This window comes from Theropithecus gelada, chromosome 16, assembly GCF_003255815.1.
Source record: "Theropithecus gelada isolate Dixy chromosome 16, Tgel_1.0, whole genome shotgun sequence".
In the NCBI taxonomy this organism is placed as follows: domain Eukaryota; kingdom Metazoa; phylum Chordata; class Mammalia; order Primates; family Cercopithecidae; genus Theropithecus; species Theropithecus gelada.
The window spans coordinates 29,522,751-29,550,446 of NC_037684.1; the positions used below are offsets into that span (position 1 = coordinate 29,522,751).

General features: G+C 53.8%; 2 protein-coding genes across 2 annotated transcripts; both read right to left on the bottom strand.

Moving 5' to 3' along the window:
• Window positions 1-3,254: 3,254 nt before the first annotated feature.
• On the bottom strand, window positions 3,255-8,568 carry KRT15 (keratin 15). Its single transcript, XM_025363178.1, has 8 exons — window positions 7,880-8,568; window positions 6,645-6,727; window positions 6,366-6,522; window positions 5,660-5,821; window positions 5,441-5,566; window positions 5,028-5,248; window positions 4,164-4,189; window positions 3,255-3,636 (listed from the first exon to the last, which is right to left on the bottom strand). The coding sequence occupies exons 1-8, from the start codon at window positions 8,375-8,377 to the stop codon at window positions 3,539-3,541; spliced, it is 1,371 nt and encodes a 456-aa protein (XP_025218963.1). The 5' UTR covers window positions 8,378-8,568; the 3' UTR covers window positions 3,255-3,538.
• Window positions 8,569-13,039: 4,471 nt separating this feature from the next.
• KRT19 (keratin 19) lies at window positions 13,040-18,116 on the bottom strand. Its single transcript, XM_025363188.1, has 6 exons — window positions 17,535-18,116; window positions 14,712-14,794; window positions 14,364-14,520; window positions 13,795-13,956; window positions 13,559-13,684; window positions 13,040-13,422 (listed from the first exon to the last, which is right to left on the bottom strand). Exons 1-6 carry the CDS (start codon window positions 17,952-17,954, stop codon window positions 13,168-13,170), a joined length of 1,203 nt encoding a protein of 400 aa, XP_025218973.1. The 5' UTR covers window positions 17,955-18,116; the 3' UTR covers window positions 13,040-13,167.
• Window positions 18,117-27,696: the final 9,580 nt, after the last annotated feature.

The following is a 27,696-nucleotide window of genomic DNA, read 5'->3' on the forward strand; positions in this document are numbered from 1 at the left end:
CCTCTGAGCCTCCACCCGGCAGGGACACATTACTTTGCCTCCCTTCTCTTTCTGGTCCCTACAGCCAGCATGGCGCCCACAGCAAGCAGGCAAATGGGAGGAGGTGAATTTCCTAGTTTATTTCTCCCACTCCATATCAGGTTCCCTGAGGATGGGACCTTTGCTGAATATACCTGCAAATCCTGCTCGTGGCACAGGAAAGCTCAGGATAAATGTCTGAGATGCCATTTCAGGGATATTTTGTCCCCTGGCTTTAGGTGAGGATTGGCAAAGGTGAGTGGTATCCAGTGGGGTCACCCCAGCTCCAATTCAGGAGAACCACAGGTAGTAATAGAAAAAAAAATTGCAGGAGAAAAGCTGTCTGCTCCTTATTTCCCCTGTGCTGCCAGCTGCCCATGGAGGGACAGGTGGCCAGGTGGTCACCAGGTGGGCACATGCCCAGCATACTGATGAATGTCTAAGGCGGGAAAAAGCAAAGGAGAAGCAAGTTCACGCATTAAACGAATATTTATTTAGCACTCGCACTGAGAATTCAGCAGTGAAGACACCGAACACAGTCCCTGCTGTCACAGGCTCCCTTCTGAGGTCCCAGGACACAGATCATCTCATAGAGACCCTCAGGATCATCTTGTCCAGCCAGACTCCCAGTTGAAAAATGGGGAAACTGAAACCCAGAGAGAGGCAGGGGCCAGCCGCAGTCCTCAGGGAGATAGCGGCAAGCAAGTCTTATGCCTGGTCTAGGAAGCCCAGCCTGAGCAGAGGACACACCCAAGGCCCTAATCTCTGGTCGGAAAGCAGCCATCTCTCTGTGGGAAGAAGGGAGGGGCATCGCCCACTGCCTGCTTCTCTGATTGGCTGGAAACCAAGCCTGACCTCAGCCCAGGGCAGTCAGAAGGTGCACCCTTTCTGCCCAGAGACTACTTAAAGGCTCAGCAGGGCATGAGCCATCCCTGGATGCGGGTGTCTCACTCCAGGGTCAGGCTGGGGATGAGACTTGGCAAGTTCCAAGGATTTCTCTGACAGCCCCTCCAGGCATCCCAGGAAAGCAGAAATAGGTACTTCAGGGAGATAGGAGATTTTCCTCCTACCCGCAAGCCAGAGTCTGGCCCAGAGAGAAGGCACGCTGGACGCAGCCCATAGGCGAAGTCACCTTGCCTCTCTGCACCTTTCACAGAGGTTGTTAGTTTTGGAAACTAAAGGCTGAGAAAACCCTTTGCCAGCTGCTTGGAAGGCCTGAGACCTCTTGACAGAGGCCTGAAGGCCAGTGAGGCAGAAGCAGCAACCAGGCCACCAGCTTCCACTGCCAGGGACCGAAGAGAGGTGGGAAGGAGACTGACTGTTCCCAGGACGTGGGGGATCTGGCAGCTAATGGTTTGGGTGTCAGGGTGAACTTAAACCACAGCATGAGAGACTATGTTTAGACGTGAGGACAATCTTTCTGACGTTAATGACTGTATGGCATTTGGCATGCTGCCCGCAGAGGTTAAGAAATGGGTTTCTGTCGGGTGCAGCAGTTCACTCCTATAATCCCAGCTACTCGGGAGGCTGAGGTAGGAGGATCACTTGAGGCCAGGAGCTGAGACCAGCCTGGGCAACAGAGCGAGACTTGGCCTCTTAAAAAAAAAAAAGACAGGTTTTAGATTTTTAGTTAGCATACCTCTTAAGAAGAGTGTTACAGCTTCTGCCACCTCATGACTTAAAGGGCAAAGCCAGGGTCTGGAATCAGAGCGACCAGTCCCAGACCCAGATTCACCATTTCCTGGCTTGTGACCTCATTCAGGTTACTAAACTTCTCCAGGCCTCAGTTTCCTCTTCTGAAACTGACGCTGAAGACTGATACTAACTTAAAGAGCTGTTTTAAGAGTTAATGAGACGCCATCCCGGAATGCCCAACCCAGGGCCTGACATATCATAGACACTCGCTAAATTCCGTTTCCTTCCTCCAGCCCCAGGGAAGTCTCGCCTGTGTGTGTTCTCAGGAGGCACATTCTTAATTAAATCTCCCCTGGAAAGAGCGGGCACCACTTTATCTCCAACCAGGGTTTGTGGGGAAGGGGCTTTGCACAACAAGACACATGGGGACCCTCTCAGAGGGCTTGACCCTTCCCCCAAAATATCAGATTCTCCAAAGAACAGAAGCACCTCCAATCTGCTCTTCCCAGTGAGACCAAGAAACCGGTTCTCCCTCCCCACCCCCAATCCTCACCCCAGGGCCTGAGCCAGCCCAGCCTCTGCACGCAGAGTTCTCTGCTTCCTCATTTTCGCCCTCTGTTTGGGATAATAAATCCAAGAGCTCAGAGAAAACAGCCTGAGACCAGAGGCCACAAACAATGTGTGCATGGACACTACTGCTCTAGCAGGACTGCGGTGGAGTTGCCGGGGATGGGGAGCCGGAGCAGGATTTGGATTAAGGAGGGTAAGAGGGGTTGATGTTGCTTTCAACTTAATCTTGGGAAAATCTAGGAGGGCTTCCTGGAACTGGTGTCTTTCCTTCTGGGCAATATAAGTGCCTTTTGGGAGGAGGCATCAGCTTCAGTGGGGATGGGGGACAGCCTGCAGGGGGATCAAGTTGGGAACTGGCTTGTCCACTCTGGAGGTCAGTTATGCCTGGCTAGAAAGGAGGGGAGATTGGAGCAGCACATGTGGTGAGGGTCAGAAGCAAGGAGCAGGGTCCTGGCAGCAGGCTGTGAGAGGACCTGGGGTCCTAGAACCAGCCCTGGTCTTGGAATCCTATGGATATAGGCCCAGACCCAGCCCTGCTGCTTATCATCCATCCACAAGGCCCGGGGCAAGTCATTCTTCTCTCTACCTCCGGTGACCTCATCTCTAAGGTGGAAATAATAAATCCCGACCACCTACAATGGTGAGGATTAAATAAGCCCCCTGGGTGAGTGTGTGTGGCATCATGCCAGTCATGGGGTGGTGAACCAAGGCAATCAATGCAATCAGTCACTTGGTAAATATTCATAATTATAAGATGTGTCGAGTTCTGTGCTGGGTACACCAAACTGTTCTTAGGGAACCTTCCCACCCTCACTTCCCTGGTCACCCCATGGTGACCCAGAAGAGAAAAACACCTGAGTAGCACTATGTTTGCCCCAGCCACCAGTGCCCTGGGTACCCAAAAGAATTGTGGCCATGCAGGGAAGAGGCCAAAGTAGGGGGAGATGTCACCACGTGGACCCTGGGTCTCCTCAGAGGTCAGAGGCCAACCAGGACCCCATCAACAAAAAAATGGACATACTACCAAGAGATATTTGCAAAAGGAAAAGTAATTCTTTATTGCATGAACAGACACCGTACAAATGAGCTTGTTACACAACGCAGCTGCTTCTGCACCTCCTTGCTCTAAAGAAGGCGGGGAGAGGTAGAGGGGGAACAGAGTGCATGCAAAGCCCTGAAATAAAAGACTGAGGGACCCTTTTCAGCTCTCTGAAGGCGGGGACTGGAGTTTGCACGTTCAGGCCCTCTGGCCAGTCCTCCACTTGGCCTGATGAGAGTGGGGAGTGGCAAGGGATGTTTCTCCTGCAATGGGCACTTAGATTTCTCTCTTGCGGGAAGAAACCACCTTTCCATCCACTGACTCCTCTACGTTGATGCGGAAATTGCTGCTGCTACCGCCACCTCCGGAAGAGGCTAGAGAGAGAAGGAGCAGGCTTTAGAGTGGGGGAACCTCCCCTCTCTCCCAAGGTGGCCAGGACCTTGGCGAGGCTCTGGGAAAACTAGGCAGCAGCCCTGAGAATGGCCACTGGCTAATCCCTCAAGAGCTGCCAGAGATCTGGTGTTGAATTGCTCATCACAGAGACGGGCAGTGGCAATGGCAGGTATGCCCGGCAGGGACAACAATGTCAGGGCTTTTCAAGCTGCACGTGAAGGGGGATGAATTGTGGGCATCTTAGCGGAAGTGTATGAAGATGGGGCCTGGGGAGAGACAGGCCCTGAATGAAGCCTACTCAACCTGGAAGTTTCTCAATAAATCACCAGCCCCAATCTCACCTGGGGCTGACAGAAGGTCCCACCGGGGAAGAGGCATCTAATGGAATGGGAATGTTCCCACCTAATGGGATGTTTGGGCTCTTTCTCCTTCCTCCCTATTCCAAAGGGAGTGGTGGCTTCAACATCTCCCCTCCCCACCCCACACCAGAAGAGTGAAGCCTTCCTACCTTCCCTGATGCCAATGTCAGCCATCCTGAAAGAAAGAAGGAAGCTGATTTAAGCAAAGGGCACAAGCTCGGGTGTCTCTAAGGGAAGCTCATGTAGATGCTATGCAGTCCTCTTCAGACCCTACACCACCGCCACCCACACACCTGACCCCTCTAGGGGTGGGACATCCTGCTAACGCATCCAGGCCTGCTACCCCCAAGTAGACAGAATCTTTTGTTTTGTTTTGTTTTGTTTTGTTTGTTTTTCAGGGGTTTTTTGGTTTTTGGTTTTTTTTGAGACGGAGTCTTGCTCTGTTGCCCAGGCTGGAGTGCAATGGCACGATCTCGGCTCACTAAAACCTCTGCCTCCCGTGTTCAAGTGATTCTTGTGCCTCAGCCTCCCCAGTAGCTGGGATTACAGGCACCCGCCACCACACCTGGCTAATTTTTGTATTTTTAGTAGAGATTGGGTTTCACCATATTGGCTATGCTGGTCTCTAACTCCTGACCTCAAGTGATCCACCCACCTCGGACCCCCAACAGCGCTGGGATTACAGGTGTGAGCCACCGAGCCCTGTCGAGATTGTGAACTACAAGAATACCCATCTATTTCATGCAGAGAATGGAATAAGCACTAGATCTTAACTACCACTAGCCCAGCCTCTATCATTTACAGAAGAAACATGGATCCAGAGAGAGGAAGTGACCTGCCCCAGGTAACAGCCAAGGACCAGAGTGCAGAGTCCAGATCCTCCCTCCTTGCTCAGTTCTCTTTTCACAGTCCCTCAAGGCTGCTTAGGGACACCCTGCCATTCCCTTAGGATGACCCTGCTCCGCAGCCACAAGCAGCCCTCATCACTCCTCCCCCGGTACCCAGGCGCCTACTTGGCATCCTGGCCCTCCAGCAGGCTGCGGTAGGTGGCAATCTCCTGCTCCAGCCGCGTCTTTATGTCAAGCAGCATCTTGTACTCCTGGTTCTGAGCCTCCATCTCGCATCGGAGCTCACTCAGCTGGGCCTCCAGGCCACCGATGAGCCCCTGGATCTGCTGCAGCTGCGTGGCATAGCGGCACTCTGTCTCAGCCAGCGAGTTCTCCAGCCCAGCTTTCTGGAGGAGTGACAGATGCATAGACACATCAGACTAGAAAGGAAGCCACTGAGGGCAAGCGGGGAGGGGGCACTGAATGGAGTTCAGGGAACCACCTCTTGAGGGGGCTTGAGAACTCCAAGGCTTAACTAGCCAAGAAGGGTGGGAGCTTCTACCACCCAAGAGGCTGGGATGGGGCGAGGGTGGCCGTACCATGCTGAGCTGGGACTGAAGCTCTATCTCCAGCTCCTGCATCGTGCGTCTCAGGTCTGTGATCTCCGTCTTGCTGGTCTGGATCATTTCTGTGTTGGAGGCCACCTCTTTGTTCAGCTCCTCAGTCTGTAGATCATGCACAAGAGAAGTGAGCCCCAGGGCCTCCTCGGAGACTCAGGGAGCTGGGGCAGGCAGGGCAGGGCAGGAGATTAGGCCCACCTTGCTGAAGAACCAGGCCTCAGCATCCCGGCGGTTCTTCTCCGCCATGGCCTCGTACTGCTCCCTCATCTCTGCCAGCACGCGGGTCAGGTCCACGCCCGGTGCTGCGTCCATCTCCACATTGACCTGGCCGGCCAGCTGGCTGCCGAACTCCTTCATCTCCTGCAGGGTGGGAGGGGCCCATTTAGAGACGGAGAGCAGAAGAGAAACCTGAGTCTGGGGTCCCACATGCCAATCCTGGCTCTGCCCCTAACACACCCCAACCGATGTTCCCCATTGCACATGAAGAGGTTTGGTCACATGGACCCCTCAGCTCTGAGGAGCTCTCTGCTGCTCTAGGTCCTACCAAAGGGAGGACCCCGAGACTGTAGGGCCCTGATGTGAGCTCACAAAGCCAATCAGGAAGTCAGTCATTCGTACTGGCCACCTGGCCTGGCTGTGGGTCTGGGCTACCACAGGTCAGTGCCCCTTCCTCTCCATGAGGACACCTGGTTTTGGGGTTTGGGGGTGTTTCTGAACCACTAAGCCCCAGGCCAACGATGAGGAAGTACCAGCAGCCCCACTCTGCCTCCCACCAACTTAATCTCGCGAAAATCTGGGAGGGCTTCCTGGAGCCGCTGTCTTTCCCTCTGGGCGATTTAAGTGCGTTTTGGGAAGAAGTTCCCCACCTCTCTCGGGTTCAAGGGTGATGGGGGCCAGCTCTCACCTCCTCGTGGTTCTTCTTCAGGTAGGCCAGCTCCTCATTCAGGCCCTCGATCTGCATCTCCAGGTCAGTCTTGGCCAGGGTCAGCTCATCCAGGACTCGGCGCAGGCCGTTGATGTCAGCCTCGACGCTCTGGCGCAGGGCCAGCTCATTCTCATACCTGAGGAGAGAGAGGGAGGCCAAAGGAGGAAGTGGGAGGGGTCTTGGCTGCCTGAGTCAGACCCAGGAGAAGGCCAAGTAAAGTGGGCAACGCAGGAAGAGGAGAGGGAGGGGGGAGCGCACTTGAGCCTGAAGTCGTCTGCAGCCAGCCTGGCGTTGTCGATCTCCAGGATGACCCGGGAGTTGTCGATGGTGGTGGCCATGATCTGCAGGAGACAGAGTTGGTGCCTAGAGGACTCCTCTCTCTCCCTTGCTGCTCTCCACTCTGCACCCAAGGCCAGCCCCTCACTGACAATCACCCCTCTGACACCACCAACAAAAATCTGTAGGGCCTCTGGGGTGGGCAGAGTCTAGCCTCATCTTGAGTGTCCACTTCTGGTTTTGTCCCATACCAGCCTCCTTGAGACACCTGAGGAGTTGCCCTCCTTGTCTCCAGGGCACAAAAGACCAAGGAGGCAGTACTGCCCGTGGGAATTGGTTGCCCAGAAGAGTGGTGGAGTGGGGTGTGGTCAGCTCTGACAATAGCCCTCTCAGAGACACTCCACCAGCCCCCCTGTGGACAGCTCATGGTCACTGCCTCCTGCACATCTTGGACACAGCCATGGATCTACAGAACATTCCAGCTAGTAGCAACCTGGAGGGCAGCTAAAGAAGGCATTTTACAAATGAGGAACCCAGTCTCAGGGAGTAAAAAGGTGAGTGAGTGGGTGACAGAATGTGTAATGAGTTCTCAGGTCTCCTAAGACCCAACAGTACTTTTGGCACAAAAGACCTCTTTATAGGAAAAGACAAGAGGTTCTAGCATCTGGGACTCATGAGGCTACACTCCAATCCCATTCTTGCCAAAGAGGTAAAGGAATACTTTATGCAGAGGCCTGCAGGGTGCATGAGGTAGGGAAGGCGAGTTGCTCTTTTTTTTAAGTATTGTTTTTTTCCATTAGATACAGGTTCTCACTCTGTCACCTAGGCCGGAGTACAGTGGCACAGTCATTAGCTCACTGCAGCCTCTAACTCCTGAACACGAGCAATCCTATCACCTTGGCCCCCCAAAGCACTGGGATTACAGGTGTGAGCTACTGCCCCTGGCTCTTTATAATTGCCCCCACCTGTGCCCCTGTTGGTCCTAACCAGATTCCCAAGACCCCTCCCTTCCTCCCCCAGCACCACCAAGTTGAGAAGATGTGCACTAGCCTCTGCACCTGGACAGCAGGTGCATTCCAAATTTGCTGAGGTTACACACCAAACAGTCGTTGCCTGGGCAGGAAAGGATTTCCTCGAGTCAGCAGTAACACTGACACTAGAGCCACATACAGGGTACCAGCCACCTGCTCCCCTCTCTTTAACATCTGAGGACTCACCTTGTCCCGGAGCTCTTCAGTGGTCTTGAAGTATTGGCTGTAGTCGCGTTCCGGGCTGGTCGGGGCCTGCTTCTGGTACCAGTCACGGATCTTCACCTCCAGGTCAGCATTGGCCTCTTCTAGGGCACGTACCTTGTCCAGGTAGGAGGCCAGGCGGTCATTGAGGTTCTGCATGGTAATTTTCTCATTGCCAGAGAGGAGACCACCATCGCCACCACCAAAGCCACCACCAAAACCCCCACCAATGCTCCCTCCAAAGCCTCCACCAAAAGCACTACCAGCCCCTCCACCAAAGCCACAGACCCTCATGCCACCCCCGTAGCCCCCTCCTGACCCTGAAGACACAAACCTAGCAGAAGAAGCTGAGATATTTCGGCTTCCACCTCCCCCATAGAGACCACTCCCACCAAAGCCACCTCCCCCAGCCAGAAGGGAACCCCCTCGGGTAGAGCCACCCCCAAAATTGGAGGAAGAAGTTTGCAGAAATGTGGTGGTCATCGTCAGGTAGCTGGAGCCCGTGAGTTCTCAGCAAACCCAAGAGACGCTGGCAGGAGGTACCAGGCCAGGCTGCACTCTGGGGCTCCTTATATTCCCCTCAGAGGGTGCTGTGGGACCTCGTCTCCTCCCCCAAAGCAAAGCCAACTCCTTCTGCCTTCCTGACAAACACAGCTGCCTGCACACCTTGAGTGGCTCATGTGAAGTTTTTCTCTTCTATTTTTTTTAATGCAACAAAAGAGATGATTCAGAATTAATAGTGTTTTCCCCCGGGGCACGGTTTTAACACTTGGATTACAGGTTCATCTCTCCATGCCAGAAGAGAGCAGCAGGGAGTGAACTCTCATCACAGCACGGCTACCAAAGCCTCTAGCTGAACTGAGAGCAGCTCAAGCCACTGTGTCCTCAGCTGGACTTCTCCACTGCCCTGAGCCCTGAGCCTCTGCCCAAGGGGACAGCTCTGTGTTCTCGGTTTGGGAGTCCACTTCCTGATCATTACACTGTGTTATCCAACTCAAAACCCTGTGAGTGAGTGAGAGACTGCAGGGCTCAGGGGGAGTGGAGGCCTCTGGGGATGGGAATGCAGGGCCCCTGGGGGCAGTTGGAGGACAGGAGCCAGGGACCTTGAGTAGTGTTCCAGCTGAGGTGACCAGAGGAGCCAGCATCCATCCCTTCCCTGGTGCTGCAGATGGACTCCCCTCCTCCCACCTCTACTCCCCTCCTGCCAGCCTCCAGCCTGTGTCCCTGGCACCCTCACAAAAGCCCAGCAGGCTCGGGGCTGACAGAGGGATGACTGATGATCCCGACACCTGCCAACTGCATAGCGCTGAACCTTTGCTCGCTTCTGGGATGTGTTGGGGCAGACCTCCGCTGATAAGGCTGGGGCAAGTTCCAAGCAGCATGTTGCTGCTTAACAGGGCCAGATTAGCCCCCATTTGTCCTGTCAAGAGCTGGCTGGGGAGGGGCCGCTGCAGAAGGCTCTATGTGCCTGAGTGCTGTGGAAGGGAAGAGATGGGAGATTGGCGGGCAGGCTGGAAGACACTGGAGATCTTGAAGACTGAGGCATCACTTCACAAAGATGGGGAGTTGAACACTCAGGAGAGCCCTTTTCTCTGCCACCGGCTCAGGGACACCTTTCCAGGGACACCTGATACCTGTGGGCAGTGCCTCTTGGAGGTGTGGCCCGGCCCTCTGGACCTGGCCCCAGGGCTTACAGAAACTCAGGAAGAGGATTCCTAGCCCAGGTTGCAGCATGGTGAAGTGGACAGGGCTCCAGAGTCCCTCAGGCCTGGGGTTTAAATCCTGGCTCTATCAATTACCACGGTAAGACTGTGAGGCCCCGGTTCAAATCCTGACTCTACCAATTACCATGGTAAGACTGTGGACATTTACCTTTTTAAGTCTGCATTTCCCTGTGGCAGGGGCACTCTCAACTCTCACTTCCAGGGAAGCCGTGCGGCCCAAGAGTCACCATCCTGCCTCCTCCTGGATCCCCACCCAGGTGCCAGACATGCAGGGGCCAGGGTGCGTGACCAGCACCTGGGCCTGAGTGCCCTCACCAGGAGGGGCTTTGTCACTGGGCATCAGAACATGCCCTGTGAGCCTCAGCATGTTCTTCGGCTCAGCGGCATCGCTCTGCCATAGCCAGCGCCTGTGGGGCAACGCAGGGTGTTCTTAGGTTCTTCTTTTGCTGTAATAGCATAATCCTTTACTTCTACCCTGCACTCTGTGATTCACAAAGGACTTTTGCTTCCATCGCCTCTTCTCATCCTCCCAACAGAGGGTGACCCCCACCCAAGATTCAGAAAGAACGAAATTGAAACTTGGAGAAGTGAAGCAACTTGTGCCAGGTGGCACCAGCGGTAAGGGGCAAAGCCAGGACTCAAACAGGTCCTCACACCCTCAACCAAACAGGGCACGGGAAAAAGAGTCCTTCCTGCAGACCCCAAATTCCTGCATCTGAGCTGGGCTGGCAAGGGGAACTGCCAGCCAGCAAGGCTGGGGGTGGGTTCCTTCTCGCCCAGCTCCACAGTGAGCCTGGCCTCCAGTGCTGGGCACACACAGTGTGGTATTGTCTCATGGTGGGAGGGTATTGTCTTTTCCTCCGAAAGAAAAATAATCAAACTCAGATCATCCAGAGCTCATTAAAAGCCTCTGCAGACATTGTGGCCCCAGCAATTAACGCAAGAACAATTACTCGCCCATCAGCCCGGGGTGAGGAAGGGCTGGGCCCCAGCCAGATCCCCTTCTGCACCTGACTCTCCTCCAGCAGCCCCCCGAGGTGGCTTTCCCTACACTCGCAGGCCCGGGCCAGGGGCGGCAGCTCACGCACAAACCCCTGGTTTCAGTCCAAGCCGCTACGGTGGGCTCCAGATCTGGGTGGAGCCCGGGGCCTCCTCATTAGCCCAGGTGGGATGGCCTTGCGAGGATAAAGCTCTGTCTGGCCCCAGCCCAGGCTGTAGCCCCGGGCCCTGCCCCAGGCAGCCTGCCCAGGATGCTGTGCCAGTTTCTGATCTTTGCCCACTGCAGCCAGATGGGGCCGTCTGTGGAGTCAGCCTTTTCTCCTTGGAATGAGGCAGTGCAGCCCGGTGGAAAGAGAATCAACGTCTCTGAGCCTGGTTCCTGATTTAAACTGGGGCTGTTAACAGACTCCGCCAGCCTCAGGGCCATAGTGAGCATTTGAGGCCACAAAGAGAAGGAAGTCTTCATCAACCTTAGAACCCTCCCACACCTCCCCTGTTCCCCAGGGAAATGCCACGGACCGAGGGCGTGACCTGGAGCCCAGAGACATACCTTTAAACCGCTCTTTTCCGGTTTACCAGGTGGGTGGCTTTGGGTAATGACCCTCCTCTCCCTGATCCTCAGTCTACCAATCAGGAAAATGGGAATAACTCCAGCCCAGCCTGACTCTCAGAAGGAGCAAGATGACTCACAGGAAATGCTCAACAGACTGAAGTGGCCACAATGACCAGGAGGTAGAGGCGCTCCCCCCAACTCCCCCACTCCCCTCTCTCTCCTATCCCAGGTCTCCAGTCCAGCCCCACCCCGCACAGTGCACACACAAAGGAAGGCTTCATTCCTGACACTCGGGCCTGAGACCTGACAGTCACCTGCCCCACCTATGTGGGCCCAGACCCCGCCCCACAGCCACATTCCAGGGGCCCCTGAGGCAGAGGGAAGGTTTCAGCTGTGACAAGGGAGGCTTTCATGGGCAGGGACAGGTGCCTCTGGGCAGTCCCAGCTGGGGGTGCAGCCAGGCCTCTCCCTCCAGCTCCAAGGCTTCCTGAGAAGTTAAGTGGGGGGTGGGGGTTTGTGGGTGCTGGAGGCCAGAACAGGACAGCTGGGGAGGGGGCAGAAGGGGGTCCCAGTCCAGGCTACAGCAGGGGGGCTCTGGGGTTACATGTTCATAATCAACCTGAGACCCACAGGAAATGGAGGACACAGCTCCTCCTTCGGGCCATGGCCATGATGGGGTCTCCGGTCTCCTTAGCAGGGTGCTGAGTACATTTGGCAGCATGCGGGTGTGGAACTAGTATCCCTCACTTGCCCCCGTTACTCACAGGATCGGGCCTGCAGCCCTCACCTCTCCACCAGGAAGAAGTGGGACTTCTTTGGGGGCCTCTTCCTTACCTTGAATTGGCCTCAGTTCTTGGCAGCTGAACTGTAAACCACAGGAGCAGGGCCATACCCACCCAAGGGCAGAGTTGTACCAGGAAGCTGGGACTTCGTTCTATTGCTGGCCCAGGGCAGGCCCCAGGCAAGCCAAGTGGGGGGTCTCTTTGGGAGGTCTGGGTCACTGCTGGGTCCCATTCCAGGCTCTGGGCCCAGGTATGGGCTGGTGGGCGTTAAAGGGCTTATGCAGGGCTGCCCCAAAAATGGGTGAATGTGTTAGTGCATGCACACACACAACACACACTGACACGTACAGCCTCCCCAGCCTTGCTCCAAGCAGGATGCCTGGCCCCAAATCCCGTTTCGGTGAGGTGGAGAAATGTGTCAGGAGGAACTGCCCCTAGGGATCCCCAGCCTGAGCCTTCCTATGGAGCGAGACTGGAATGTCAGCAAGATGGGCACCAGGGGCATCAACTCCAGGAGACCACCTGGCTGGGGATGGCACCATGGGCTAAGAATCAGGCAACTTAGGTTCTAGTTCTGGCTCTACCATGTAGTCACTGTGTGGCTTTGGACAAGTTACTGAACCTCTCTGAGCCTATTTCCTGATCTATAACATGCAGCTCATACTACCTTTTAGGGCTGTTTTTTATTCAATGGCACATAGTAGGTGTTCAATAAATTTCACACAGATACCTCAACCCCCCGGGGAGTAGAAAGAAAACTAAATCTGGAAGCAAAAACAATTTCAAATCCCACCTTTGCCATGCGTTAGAGTAGCTACATATAGAACAAACCACTTCACCTCTCTGAGCCTTAGTTTACCTCTGTAAAAAGGAAGCAACGCTTATTTCACAAGGTTATTTAAGGAACAGGTTGAATAAATGAAGCCTTCTGCTTCTGCAAACAGGAATTACCATTACAGGCAAAGTATGTGAGTATCCTCCCCCCGCTTTCCTGGGACAGAGTGAACTTTGGTTCAAATAAAACCTAAACATGGCCAAGGCCTAACCCATTTCTCCATGGGCTGAAATAACAAACCGAACATCCTTCCTCCCTTGGACAATAAAATTTTATTGGAAGGTCAGGGGAAGAGCCAGGGGTAAGGGTCCCTTCCTTCCCATCCCCTTACCCAGGAGACACCCTCCGAAGGACAACAGAAGCCCCCAGAGCCTGCTGCCTCAGAGGACCTTGGAGGCGGACAGGTTGTTGTAGTGATCTTCCTGGCCCTCGAGCAGGCTGCGGTAGGTGGCAATCTCCTGCTCCAGCCGCGACTTGATGTCCATGAGCCGCTGGTACTCCTGATTCTGCCGCTCACTGTCAGCTCGCACATCGCCCAGCTGGGCTTCAACACCACTGATCAGTGCCTGGATGTGCGCCAGCTGGGCTCCAAAGCGCGCCTCGGTTTCTGCCAGTGTGTCTTCCAAAGCAGCTTTCTGAGGGTGGGGGAGGGGGGGTGTGACTCAGCAGAGCCTGGTTCCCAGAGACGGCGTGGGCACAGCCACCAGCCAGGTTGCCCTAGGCTGTAAGCGCATAAGTGTGCATTGCACAGGGAAGCAGAGGGACACATACCATGCTCAGCTGGGACTGCAGCTCAATCTCAAGACCCTGGAGGGTGCGCCGCAGGTCAGTGACCTCGGACCTGCTTATCTGGAGCTGCTCCGTGTGGCCAGCCACCTCCCGGTTCAATTCTTCAGTCTGCAGAGAGAGGAGGAAGAGGAAATAAGCACTGAGGCAGACCCTCACGTAGGGAACACGAAGCCCTCCCCTTGCCAACCCCCAAAGGGTGCCTGCTTCCCTCTGCGTACCCGGCTGGTGAACCAGGCTTCAGCATCCTTCCGGTTCTGCTCGGCCATGACCTCGTATTGGCTTCGCATGTCACTCAGGATCTTGGCGAGATCGGTGCCCGGAGCCGAATCCACCTCCACACTGACCTGGCCTCCCACTTGGCCCCTCAGCACACTGATTTCCTGAAAAGATACAGCAGAGATGGGCATGTCAGGGCCCAGACCCCGCTGGGCCTGGCCCAGGTCACTTCCCCACCCTCCCACTTGGCCCCTCAGCACACTGATTTCCTGAAAAGATACAGCAGAGATGGGCATGTCACGGCCCAGACCCCGCTGGGCCTGGCCCAGGTCACTTCCCCACCTTTCAGGCCAAAGGGGCTTAGTTTTCAGGTACAGACCTAGTAACTAGCACTGGGGGACAGACTGGGTCATCACTGATTCCTCTTGGAACCCTGGGATCCATAATCCCACACCCAGGGCCATGGTGAGGGTGCACCAAGTGTTACCATGGTCAGAGAATAGAGAATAAAAGAGTCTTCAGCCCTGGGAGGTTAGGGAAGAATGGAAAAAAGACCCAGCTTGAAACCCACCTCCTCATGGTTCTTCTTCAGGTAGGCCAGCTCTTCCTTCAGGCCTTCGATCTGCATCTCCAGGTCAGTCCTGGCCAGCGTCAGCTCATCCAGCACCCTGCGCAGGCCGTTGATGTCGGCCTCCACGCTCATACGCAGAGCCTGCTCGGTCTCAAACCTTTCAAAGGAAATAGTTGCAGCCAGGCAGAGCTTCCCCGGCATCTCTGAAGACTTCCCTACCTCCCCAGATTTCAGGAGTCCATAAGGGGGTTAGCTTCAGGCCAGCTAGGCTAGGTGAGGGCAGATTCCAAAGCCTCCAACCCCTACCCAGGTCCCGGCTTCTGCAGCACCCAGGGCAGAGACACTCACTTGGTTCGGAAGTCATCTGCAGCCAGACGGGCATTGTCGATCTGCAGGACAATCCTGGAGTTCTCAATGGTGGCACCAAGAATCTGGAAGGCAGAGGCAGAGGTTGGCACCAGTTCAACACACAGGCACTGCCCACTTGCTTTCTTCCCAGAAGAGAGAGGGGAGCAAATGAATATAGCCCAGCTCCCTAGAGACCAAAGCCCTAGCCAACATCTGCCGCCCATTTGCCCACTCTCTGGGAGGCCTTGGAAATAGTCCATGCCCAGGAGCTAGGGCAGGAGGAAACACTGGAGCCAGGGGGGCATGGGCGGGGGAGGGCAGGAAGGCAAGCCTGGGGAGGAAATCTCTGAGACCTGTGTGCAATGAAACTCTAAATGGCCTGAAGAAGGTCTATAAACCAGATGCGGGGGAGATTTTGTCTATACCTGTCCCCCTGCACCCCCTCCAACTACGCAAAGCACATTTTGCCCCCAGGGAAGAGAATCCCATTTGTTGAGTATCTATTATGTGCCAGGCACTTTGTATCTCATCTTTTATAGCTTCTGGAACCTCACTGCTAGGTCAGCATGTACTCCTATCTTACAGAGGTGGAAACTATAAAGTTTAGGATGATGCCTCATCCAAATTCACCCCAACCTGAGGTCTTTCTGACCTAAGGGGCGCATTCACAACAGCCAGCTTATATTGATTAAGGTAATTGGGTTCTGTTTTTCAAAGAGCAGGTCATCACTCATTAGTCAATGCACCAGGCGGTGATTGTATAGTTTTTCTGTTTCTTTCTTTCTTTCTTTTTTTTTTTTTTTTTTTTTTTTTTGAGATGGAGTCTCACTTTGTTTGAGAGTCTCGCTCTGTTGCCCAGGCTGGAGTGAAATGGCGTGATCTCGACTCACTGCAAGCTCCACCTCCCAGGTTCACGCCATTCTCCTGCCTCAGCCTTCCGAGTAGCTGGGACTACAGGCGCCACCATGCCCGGCTAATTTTTTTGTATTTTTAGTAGAGACGGGATTTCACCATGTTAGCCAAGATGGTCTTGATCTGCTGACCTCGTGATCTGCCCGCCTCAGCCTCCCAAAGTGCTGGGATTACAGGTGTGAGCCACCATGCTCAGCCGATTGTGTAGTTTTTTAATGCAACAAAACAGGCTATAAAATATCAGAGGGGATTTCCCATAGTATGGTGAGAATTGTTTCACCCATTCGTGTGTGTGCGTTTGCACACACACACAGAGGTGAGAAAAAGAATGTGTAAGGGGGCATAGTAAAATGTACTTATTGTCCCAATTTTTTTTGTTGTTGTTTTTGTTTTTTGGAGACAGGGTCTCACTCTGTTGCCCCAGGCTGGAGTGCAGTGGCACTGATCACATTCGGCTCACTGCAAGGCACACGCCACCATACCCAGCTAATTTTTTTTTTTTTTAAGACAGTCTCGCTCTGTCACCCAGACTGAAGTGCAATCGTGCAATCTCGGCTCACTGCAGCCTCTGCCTCCTGGGTTCCAGCGATTCTCCTGCCTCACCCTCCCGGGTAGCTGGGATTACTGGCATGCACCACCACGCCCGGCTAATTTTTGTATTTTTAGTAGAGACAGGATTTCACCATGTTTGCCAGGCTGGTCTAGAACTCCTGGGCTCAAGCAATCCCCCCACCTTGGCCTCCCAAAGTGCTGGGGTTACAGGCGTGAGCCACAGTGCCCAACCCCTGTAGGTCACAATTTTAAAATCGTGTAATTTTAAATTTTAATTTAAAACTTTAAATTGTGTAATTTTAAATTTTAATTTAAAAGTTTAAATTGTGTAATTTTAAATTTTAATTTTAAATTTTAAATTGTGTAATTTTAAATTGTAATTTAAAAGTTTAAATTGTGTGATTTTAAATTGAAACTGCACGTGTAAAGCACTGTTTTTGTTGGCTGTTGACATCTCTAGCGCTTCCTCCTGTTCTGTGCGTCTGGGTCTATGCCACGAGTACAGCACTGGAAAATATTTTGGGGATCTGTGTGTTGGGGGACCCAGCGTGTGCGGCTGTAAATGTTCCATGGCTTCTGATACATTTCTTCACGACCCAATGAATTTCTCCTTCCCTGTGGGTGGAGACCAAGCCCTACCCCCTCAGGCCCCTCAGGGTTCCCCTGTAAGAGCCTGTGAGGCAGATCCAGATCCGTTCTTTCCCCCACAGGGAGCTGCCGCTGTACCGGGTCCTCCCGAGCAGAGGTTTACCAAGCCTCCCTCCTTTACCCCGCCCAGGGGCCACGACTGGCTCTCCCATTCTTCCTAAAGGAATGGGCCCCGGGGCGGGAGAGTGGGAGGAGGCCAAAGCCTGAGAGGGATGAACACCAGACCCTTCCGGCCAGAGAAACGGAATGCAGGAGGCCCAATGCTGCGGTGGTAGGGGGGCAAGACTGGCCCCGGGTGGACCAGATCACCAAAGCTAAACTCTCGCATCTTCCTGCGGCAGCGCGGCCCCTGGCCTAGACCTCTGGGCACTCTACAGCCGGGTCCCATCTCCTCCCCACTCTTCAGGCCTCGCTGACCCGCGCCCCTTCTTCTTCCCGGCGCTCAGACCTTGCCCCCGCCGCCTCCAGAGGCCCCACCCACTTACCTGCCCTGCCCAGTTCCCCTCCCCTTTCCACCACCCCGGCCTCTGCATCCAGCCCCGAGGTCCTGTCCCGCACATCTCCTGTCCCCCTTAACTCGGCCCCACCTGTGGACCCTCCCACGTCCTAACGGACTCCCGCCAGCCGCCCCGCCTGGAACCTCGCCCGGCCCGCGGGGCTGGGTTTCCGCGGCAGGTGCGCTGCACTTCCCGCGGTCGGGCCTCCGCCCACCTTGTCCCGCAGGTCCTGGATGGTGGTGTAGTAGTGGCTGTAGTCGCGGGAGGGCCCGGGCCCCTGCTTCTGGTACCAGTCGCGGATTTTCACCTCCAGCTCGCCGTTGGCCGCCTCCAGGGCGCGCACCTTGTCCAGGTAGGAGGCCAGGCGGTCGTTGAGGTTCTGCATGGTGAGCTTCTCGTTGCCCGCCAGCAGCCCGTCGGACGCGGCCAGGACGCCGCCGTAGCCGCCGCCGTAGCCCCCGGAGGAGGACGAAGACACGAAGCGGGCAGAGGACACGGACACACCGCGGCCGCCCGAGCCCCCGTGCATGCTGGGCGCGCGAAAGGCGACCCCCGGCCCAAAACGCACGGAGCCGCCGCCCAGGCCTCCGAAGGACGACGTGGCCGACGACTGGCGATAACTGTAGGAAGTCATGGCGAGGCGGAGCACGGACGGAGCGACCCTGGTCCCAGAGGCTGCGATTCGCGGAAGGAGCGGAGAGGCTCTCACCTGGCGCCTTTTATGCCCGGGGCCGGTGGAGGGGGGAAGGGAGGAATGGTGTCAGGGGCGGATATCTGAGCCCTGAGGAATTTGCAGCCTCCTGAGAGCAAATATGGGCGCTCTCCCCATTGGTCAATTCCCTCCCCTCCCAGAGACCAGAGGCCCCTGCCCTCCAGAGCTGCCCCGCCCCGGTCCGCGCAGAAGCTCCGACCCACACCGCGCCCCCACTCTCGCTCTGCAGACCCTCTTCTGGACTTTCCCCCATCGGGGACGTACTTAGACACCCCTGTCCCTGGAAGCCACGTTCTGACCCTTTTAGATCACCCAGAGTTTGACACCACTGGGCATTACAGTCCCTCTGGGGTCATATTCCTGCGCACCCCCGACCCAGTGATTTTGTTCTTGCTTTTTTTGGAGACAGAGTCTCTCTCTGTAGCCCAGGCTGGAGTGCAGTGATGTGATCTCGGCTCACTGCAGCCTCCACCTCCCGGGTTCAAGCGATTCTCCTGCCTCAGCCTCCCGAGTAGCTGGGATTACAGGAGTGCGCCACCACGACCAGCTAATTTTTGTATTTTCAGTAGAGACAGGGTTTTACTATGTTGACCAGGCTGGTCTTGAACTCCTGACCTCAAGTGATCCACCCGCCTCGGCCGCCCAAAGTGCTGGGATTACAGGCGTGGGATTACAGGCGTGCCCAGCCCCAGTGAATAACCATTCAGAGTACTCCCTGTTAAAAGCCCCTTGCTTGCGATCCTAACCAACCCCCCCCCCCCCCCCCCCCCACAAAGTGCATTCACAGATTCCTGCCCTCCACTGGAGATTACAGCCTCTCAGAACCGCTTCTTAGGAACACCCATGCCCAACTCCCCATTAGTCCCCTCTGACAAAGGCACAGTTTCCGGATGAGGGCACTTTGAGCTGCATGAACCCAGCCCTCCCAAGACAAAGCTGCCTCACCCTGCTGTGGCTATTCAGTGCCCCAGGTGACAACAGACTCCTGAGAACAGCTGCAGGGAGCAGTTCTGGCAGCTGGCACCTTTGCAACACCAAGCTCCAGCCTGACCCCCACTCTGGAACTCTCAAAGCCCACTCATCCCTGGCCACCAGGATAATCCCCTCCCTTCCATCCCCCAAAGCATGCATTCATTCAACCACACGAGTATCTTTAATATTTCCAAGATGAGAAAGCAGAGCCTGGGAGAGGCCAGTAACTTGCCCTTGAGGCATTTAGCATCTGCCACTGAAAGGCAAAAATAGGATGAATCCCTGCCCTCCTTGTCAGAGGGCTGCTGAATGCATGTCCTCATCCTTGTATAAAGACGAGTGCTTGAATGAGCTGGGCAGAGCAACACCAAGGTGCCCGGGCACAAGATAAGGGTTTTGACAATAGAGGCAGGGCCTTCCTCCCCACACAGCCCCACCCCTTGTTCTGTTCAACAATTCCACCCGCCTTTTTGGATCTCTTTGGAGGGCCATGCCCCCTGCCAGGCACTGCAGGGTGCTGCAACAGCCTCACCCCAGTTCCTGTCCCCAATGACCCCCTGTCCCCAGAACTCTCCCCATGGTTCCTTCTTGTCCTTATGGCAGAGCATTCACCCAGGCTTGGAACAGAGGCCCTCCTGAGAAGGTGTTAAGGGAGACAGGCCAGTCCCTGCCCATCTCTGGGCCTCAGTTTCCCCTCATGAAAAGAGGGGTGGCCCAGCTCAGCCCTCCTCTCTGTGTATTATCGCCTGGGTCACCTGTGACTGGTGGAGACTTGTCTCCAGCCTCAGAAACCTAAGTTCCCAGCAAACTATCTTTTAGCTGCCAACTCATCCTGGAACTGGGGCAGGAAACCCCATAAATACACACCCCTAACCCACCAGGAACCACTCTGAGCCCTCAGGAAGTCAGTCTGAGGCTGTTTAACTAGTGAATCCGTTGCAGGAAGACTGAAGGTCTTTGGAGAGCCCAAGAGGGAAAAAGAGGAGTCCAAGACCAGCCATAAAAGTCAGCGCCCTGGGACTGGTCTGCTCTGAGTCACTCCCTTATCTGGCCCTGAGGAGGAGGCCTGCTCCTTGTTAGGGAGAAGGGGAGGTTGACCAGATAGTTGCCATGCACACCAAGCCCCAATAGGCAGCTTTGTTTTTCTGGCCTAATAGCATGGTCTGGGGAGAGACCTCGTATTAAAGGGCAAAGAGTAGAATCAACAGTTCTACTCATAAGATTAAGGTGTTCTGAGCTCCCTAGCCTTCAGAGGCACTTGGAGTCTCAGCCCCCTACTCTAAGACCATAAACAGAAGAACAGTTAACTATAGGGTAGCACAGTTTACAAGGCCTTTTCGGATCTCATTGGATCCTCACAACAGCCCAGTGGAAAGGTTATTCTTATCTCTATTTTACAGATGAGGAAACAGAGGCATGGTGAGAGGCAGGAACTTGCCGAAGGTCCACAGCCAGGAGTAACAGATTCCGGCCTCCAGCTTCTTGACCATCAGCCAAGAGTGACAGAGGCCCTGCTCTCCCTTCCAAGGAAGTCTCAGCCCCCAGAACAACTCCATTGGGTGCCTTCCCTCAAAATCTTATCATGCCAGTTCCAAGGGCAGTCAACCCCAGACTGAACTGTTGGCTGGGCCAGGGAGAATGCCTTGTTCCCTCTCTCTGGCCAGAAACAGTGCCTGGCCATGAGTTATGTGGCCTTTGGCACTTTCTGATTCCTCAAGAACTCAGGAGAACTGTCTGTAGAGGCTTCCCTACCCAGAGATGGAACTAGGGGTCAAGCTGCTGCTCCCATTCAGGAAACAGTGCTCACAACCAGGAGGCTCCTGTCAGCCTCTGGCTTCAGGAGGGCAGAACCTGGTCAGAGGAGCACCCATCCAAAGTTCATGTCTCCCGTCTCAGGTCTGGGGTCTGCAGAAGAGGGGTACAGAGGGTCGGAAGTGATGGGTATGGAACAGTGAGCTCAAAGCAATCCCAGGCAGGATCCTGCCCAGCCTTCCCCAACTTGATTCTACAGAACCCCAGCACTATAGGATCCCTGTAGGAAAAGAGATGATCCCTGTCAAGTAAGATCAGAAACTCTGCTCTCTCTGACTCTCTTTTGGAGTTTCACAAGGCACAGTACTAGACGTCCTGGAAACCTCAGTTCCTCATTTGTAAAATAGAGATGATAATAATGAGGAGGAGGAGGATACCTATTTCAGAGGGCTGCTTCAAGTAATAAATGTAATGGTGCTTGTAAAAGGTTTATCGCAACACCTGGCAAATAGTGAGCACTCAAACAGCATTATTATTATTATTATATAATGTTATTGTTATATAGTATTTGTTACTATAATTTTGGCTACAAGTGTTATTATTTAACTTTCTTTAACCAGTATTTCCCAAATGTACCATGGAATCTTTAAATATCTATTAATAACCCATGAATTACAGAAAACGCCAGTCCAGCCCTAGGATGCTCAGAGAGGAAAAGTGACTTTCCTGGGGTCACATGATGATTCAACTGACTGAATTGTGGCAGATCTGGAATTCGTTTCTAACTCCTAACACTGAGGCTGAGGCCCTCTCTGCATCGCCACTCAGACATAAGCACGAAGCTTCTTACCCTTCAGCAGATGCAGGTGGTTCCCAGAGTGGAGAGGTTAAAGGTAGGGGAGTTTTCATCATCCCAGGAGAAATGATATAGTGGTTGGATATCACAGGAAAGAAGCTGGGGGTGAGAGACCTAGTCCTTGGATAGAATGGAATGGTGTGATAATGACAACAAGAATAATGATGACCAAGGTAATAATAACACAGTAAATAATCATAGCCAACATCTACTGGGTCAGGCTCCATGCTAAAACACTCTGCATATATTACCTCAATGAATCATGTTAATTAAGTATTATTGTCCCCATTTTACGGTCAAGAAAATTGAGACTCAAAACAGTTAATACCTTGTCCAAGGTCACACAAATAAGTAGTGGACTGGGTATTTGGGCCAAAATCTTTAACTCCCTCAAGCCACAGTCCCGATCGCTAATGCTGCCTTCTTCTCATGGGAAAGGGGTCAAGGTGCCTTCTTCTGTTGTCCTGGAGAAAAAGCCACCAATTTGGGAAAGGCATTGTATCATATGCCAAGATCCCAACTTGCCCTGCCTGTTCCCATATACAATTATTTGTTTGGTCAGTCAACGGGCCATTCAAGCAAGTTTCCTCCAAGTTGAGCCTAGCAGAGGAGACAGACTAATGTCCATGAGCAAAGCAGAAGGCTCTGTTCATACCCTGCAGGAGAGGAAAGGTAAATGAGTGGAAAACTTCATGAGCTTGCATGTCCTGTCAATTAGTAGCTCCTTACCTGAACGCCCTCCCCTTCCCCAGGGACCACCGGCACCAGGTGCTTCCTCACCTGCTCCTCCATTCATTCAGTGAACATGCATCAAGGGCTGCTTCTCTGCTATGCATGCTGCCAGGGGCCAGGGCACAGAAGTAAATACAAACATTTCCTGCCTCTAAGAGGCTGACAATCTGGTAGGGGGAGTATAGAAGTGTATTAGCTTTGGTGAAATGTGGTAGGTTCAATAGCTACATCAATTTTCACTCTTTCCTGAAACCCTGCTATGATATGACAGTTAAGGAGTATTTTAAGAAAATGGAAGAAGAGGCGAGGCACAGTGGCACACACCTGTAATCCCAGCGCCTTGGAAGGCTGAGGCGGGCAGACTCCTTGAGCTCAGGAGTTTGAGACTGGCCTAGTCTCAACATGGCAAACCCCCATCTCTACCAAAAATGCAAAAAAATAGCTGGGCATGGTTGTGTGCACCTGTAGTCCCAGCTACACAGGAGGCTGAGGTGAGAGGATCATTTGAGCTTGGAAGGTGGAGACTGTAGTGAGCCAAGATTGTGTCACTGCACTCCAGCCTGGGTGACAGAGTGAGACCCAGCTGGAAGGGAGGAAGAAAGGAGAGGAGAGGAGAGGAGAGGAGAGGAGAGGAGAGGAGAGGAGAGGAAGGAGGGAGGGCCAAATATGAGAAATGTCAACAAAAGCTTTAAAGCTCAAAAATGGTAACACAGATGAGAGAAAGCTGAGACCCAGGGTTTGGGGGATTAGGAAGGGGTCAACAGAGGAGAAAGCAGGAAGTCCATGAGAGGCAAGCACATTTTCAACATACTCTAAAGAAGTTCAGGAATTGGAGCACCACAGACTTGGAGAGGAAAAGTGGAAGAGGGGCCATAAGCAGGGCTGGCTGGAGGTTTCTGTCAACAGCACCAGGCCCCCTCCCACACCCCTACCCAACTAAGGCAGCCAGGGGACCCCCTCTCCCCAGTTCAGGAGAAGACAGGAGATTTACTTTTCCTGATTAGACTGGCCCGCTCACAAAGTTTGATGATATCAAGTGTAGGGAAGCTGGGAGTAAATGAACCTCCTCAAACACATTGGTGGGAGGTGGGTTGTAGTAACCACTTTGCAGGGCAATTTGAGAATGTCGTCATTTTTTAACATTCACGCACCCCATAAGCCATCAGTTCCACTCTTCACGTTCACAGAAAGAAACCCTGGCCTGTGTATTGAGGAAGACAGATAAAAGGATGCCCTGTGCAGCATTGTTTGCCGTAGTGCAGACACAATCACTAATGGCAGGGAGGTGGTGAGTAACTATGTAACATCCATGCTGTGGAGGACTAGAAATGAAGTGGAATGAGGAATGACAATGAATAGTGACACTGAAAACCCTAAAGAACTAGTTATTGGGCCGGGCATGGTGGCTCACGCCTGTAATCCCAGCACTTTGGGAGGCCAAGGTGGGAGGATCACCTGAGGTCAGGAGTTCGAGACCAGCCTGGCCAACACGGTGAAACCCCGTCTCTACTAAAAGTACAAAAATTAGCCAGGTGTGGCAGCAGGTGCCTGTAATCTCAGCTACTCGGGAGGCTGAGGCAGGAGAACTGCTTGAACCCGGGAGGCAGAGGTTGCAGTGAGCTGAGATGGAGCCATTACACTCCAGCCTGGGCGACAAGAGCAAAACTCCATCTCAAAAGAAAAAAAAAAAAAAACACTAGTTGTTGGGTACAGTAAATCCAGTTGGAGAGCAACAACCTTAATATGATCAATTCATGTCAACATACACTCAAAAGATGACTTACTGCTAAGGCCCATATGAATATGTATGAATATATGCATAGATAAGGAAGGAATCTGATTGAAGGATGGTAAGCCAACAGGAACCTAAGCTTAATCTCTATGGTTTTAAGTTTTATAAGAATGTATTTATGTATTTCTTGTTAATTAAAATAAATAATTTCTTAAGTAACACTAAACCAAGGACATTTAGAACTAGCCATATTTAATATAGTCAATACCCTCTTCCCCTCCCTACCCTCACCATTGACATCACTGTCTCCGCTCATCCACACCAACCCTAGCCTTGAATTGAGAAATGAGAGAGGAAGTTTTGGAAGAGGGAGAATTCGATGTGAGGAGAAGAGAGACCCTGGAAAGGGTTTCCATGCTCCTGCTTCCACCCTTGGGTCCGCCAGGCTAGTTTTACTTCTTTATGAAGCAAGAAGGCGAAAGGGACAAGAAGAACTTTGGAAGAGTCTGAGTACAGGGAGAGCTCCTTGCGGCCAATGACTTACACCTGAGGAAAGCCACTCCCACTCTGGCTCTCCGAGGACCCATGGTCTGGAAGCATCTGAAGTTGGCTCCCCTGGGTGTTCTCACAATAAGCAACAAGGCTCTTCCAGGTGGTGGCGTAGACTTGTGGAGCTACAGCTGGTGGCAGAGCACAGGGTATTCTTATGCAGGACAGCAGCCACCTTGTGGGCACATGCGAGGCATTGCCCTGGGGACTTTCTGAAATAGCTGGAGGATCTTTAGGGGTGCTGGAGTGGGAGCCACCATGTGGGCCATCAGGCTAGAGCTATTGAGCCAGTAGCATTTATGCCTCAAAACAAGCAATGCAATCAAGTATGTAGACGCTGGGAATTATGTCTGCCGGGGGCATTGACAGCTGTTTAGTTACAGAGCCATGGCCCTTGAGCAAGAAGCTGACAGACCAGTAGGTGTTTCTCAGGCAGAAGAGTAAAGAGAATGGGGGCCTGGAAGAGATGAGTAACCAGGCCCAGCTTGGGAAACTACTGGCAATTCAATATGGTTGGGCCATGGCAGGAGGGGAGGGGAGGGGGTCCCTGAGGACAAGGTCAGCTGTGGCGGAGCTGCAAGCAAGACAATGGAAAGTCATTTTCATCAGGGATGGGATGTGGGTTCTGTGTGGTGAATGGGTTGATGTGTCAAGGGAAGCAGGGATGACCAGGGATAAGGAATCCAGTTTAGGGTCTTTTAAAATAGTCCATGCTAGAGAGGAGAGGGTCTGAACCTAGCCATAGTGATGGGCTAGAGAGTAAAGGACAGAGACAAGACATGCTGTTATGACCTGATGACAAATGGGAGTGATGAAAGACAAGGACCCTGCACAAAGCACTGCTGTGTGCCAGAGATGCTGGCCGAGTCCTGGACAGTCTCAGCTGAGCAAGACCCCTGCTACCACCATCCCCCAGCCCTGGGACCCATGCCATCTCTTGGGGAGCCTTACTCTTGCCCAGATGGGGAAGAATCCTATTCACCGTCTTGAAGAGCCCAGCAGCCAGGACAGGGCAGCGCTGGCCACGTCATGAGCAGCCCAAAGCCGCCCTCGGGTCAGGAGGCTGATGCTCTCGGGACTTGAACCTCCCTACAGCCCAGGTCTGGCCATTTGGGCTGCAGCCCATCTCAGAGGCTTCCTGAGAAGTGGAAACCCAGGAAAGGGGGAGGGCAGGGCAAGTAAGCTAGGTCAGGATGGCCCCTGGTGTTCCTCTCCAAGTCCTCAGGGGAGGAAAAACCAGCCTGACCGGAACCAGGGCAGATGGTGTGGGTGGGGAGGGACAGCTGAGTCTTGCAGGGAATAGTCCCTGGTCCAGGGGCCAGCTTCCCTCAGGTGCCACATTCCACAGCCTGGGAAGACAGGGGCCTGGCTTCCTCCTCACTCCCTCTTCCCTGGAGTGGAGTACGTGAGCAGGCTCAGGCTCACTCCACACAGGGAGGCTCCCCCTCCCCCACACCGATCTTAGCCAGGGGTGTCTCTCTCAACCTTTGCCCTGCCCTACTCAATTTGGGCCTCATTTGACGCCTCTGCCCCACCTCAAGCTGTGATCCATTCCATCTGGACTGGGGCAGGGAGAGTGCCAGACACAGGACAGAGAGAAAGGAAATGTCCAGGTGCCTGCCCGGATTCCCAGCACCCAGGAGAGGGTACCTGGGTGCTTCCCTGCTCCCTTCTGGCCGACAAACTTCCCTCCCATCAGGATCCTGGTGGGCTGTGGGGGCGATGCTGCCTCCCTCAAGAACAGACGCTGGGCAGTCCCAGATGAGCAAGACCATTCCATAAGCAAAATCTTTCCATTTCAAAACCCATCTGATCCCATGACTCCTGAGGTGAAGCTTCAGCTCTGTACCCCCCGTCACCTGGGAAGGTTCCCGTCCAGAAACTCAAATTGTCCTCCTCGGATGCAGGGGTCTTGGACACGGTGAGCATTTTCACTGAACACCCGCTGCTGTGTGCTGGAGGCCACCTCCACCGAGCATAGGCCAGAGCATCCTCCCTGCCCACCTGCCTCCTCCCTTTACCTGGAGGCAGCCGTGCCAGCTCCTCTCAGTTCCACTGGCATGAGTGTCTCCTCCCTGAGATGTCCGCCCTGACCCGCTCAGGCTCGACAGCGTTCCCACCCCCACCCACTCGCCCAGCACACACCACAGCTCTGTCTCCTCATCTAGACTTCGAGCTTCTGTATCTAGCCCCAGGGCTGACTCCAGCATAGTAAACATTTAATGATTATTTGCCAAAATGGAGCCTTCTCCTGAAGCCCTTTTATTTATTTATTTTTTTTTTTCATTTAACACCAATTATGGTCCACCCTCGGTGTGCCAGGCACCTTCTAGAATCTGGGTTTCAAGAGCAGGGCAGTCGAAAGCTGCCTGCCCTCCTGGGGCTTTCATTTGGGGGTAGGGGGCAGAATAGCAAAGCCAGGGAGGGGGTCAGCAGGGAAGGCCACTGAGGGGTGGTCAGGGAAGGCCTCTCTGAGGAGGTGACGCATGAACAGAGACCTGAATGAGGCAAAGGAGCCCTCAGACCCCCAGGGAAGATCATTCCAGGCCAAGGGCACAGCAGAGGCAAAATCCCTAAGGAAGAAGGAGCTTGGTCTGTTCAGGGAACACCAAGCAGGCCCAGCAGTTAAGAGGGGTGAGCCAGAATGAGGGTGTGCAGGAGATGAGCCCAGGGGAGGCCAGGACAAAGCACTCGGTGTCTGCAGTCTAATGGAGGCACTGGCTTTTATCCTGAGAGTAATGGTGCTCTGAGCAGAGGAGCACTGGGATGCCCTCCCAGCCCCTAGCTACTCCCTGTGGAATAGACCGTGAGGCCCAGGGAGATGGAGATCTAATAAGAGGCTCTAACAGAGTCCAGGTGAGAGACACTGGGGGCTTGTTCCGGGGAGACATCAGAGGACTTCAGGAACAGTGGCCTGGTGCAAGGGATATCTCCAGGGCAGAGCCAACAGGTCAGGCTGATGATTCATGGGGAGGACAAGGGAAGGAGAGAATCTTGCATGGCTCCTGGTTAAGGTGTGAGCCTCGCATTTGCAGTCAGGAAGCTGATCTGGGACGGTGGTTTAGCTGAGC

Bases quoted from the DNA above. Each gene is read 5' to 3' on its own strand.
- KRT15 (XM_025363178.1), bottom strand. From the start codon at position 8,377: ATGACCACCACATTTCTGCAAACTTCTTCCTCCAATTTTGGGGGTGGC. The intron at 6,728-7,879 runs GTGAGTCCTCAG...TGTCTCCTGCAG, and splicing joins CTGAAGAGCTCCGGGACAAG to ATCATGGCCACCACCATCGA. The intron at 5,567-5,659 runs GTGGGCCTAATC...CATGATCTACAG, and splicing joins AGGCCTGGTTCTTCAGCAAG to ACTGAGGAGCTGAACAAAGA.
- KRT19 (XM_025363188.1), bottom strand. From the start codon at position 17,954: ATGACTTCCTACAGTTATCGCCAGTCGTCGGCCACGTCGTCCTTCGGA. The intron at 14,795-17,534 runs GTGGGCGGAGGC...TCTGCCTTCCAG, and splicing joins TCCAGGACCTGCGGGACAAG to ATTCTTGGTGCCACCATTGA. The intron at 13,423-13,558 runs GTATGTGTCCCT...CCCCACCCTCAG, and splicing joins TGCAGTCCCAGCTGAGCATG to AAAGCTGCTTTGGAAGACAC.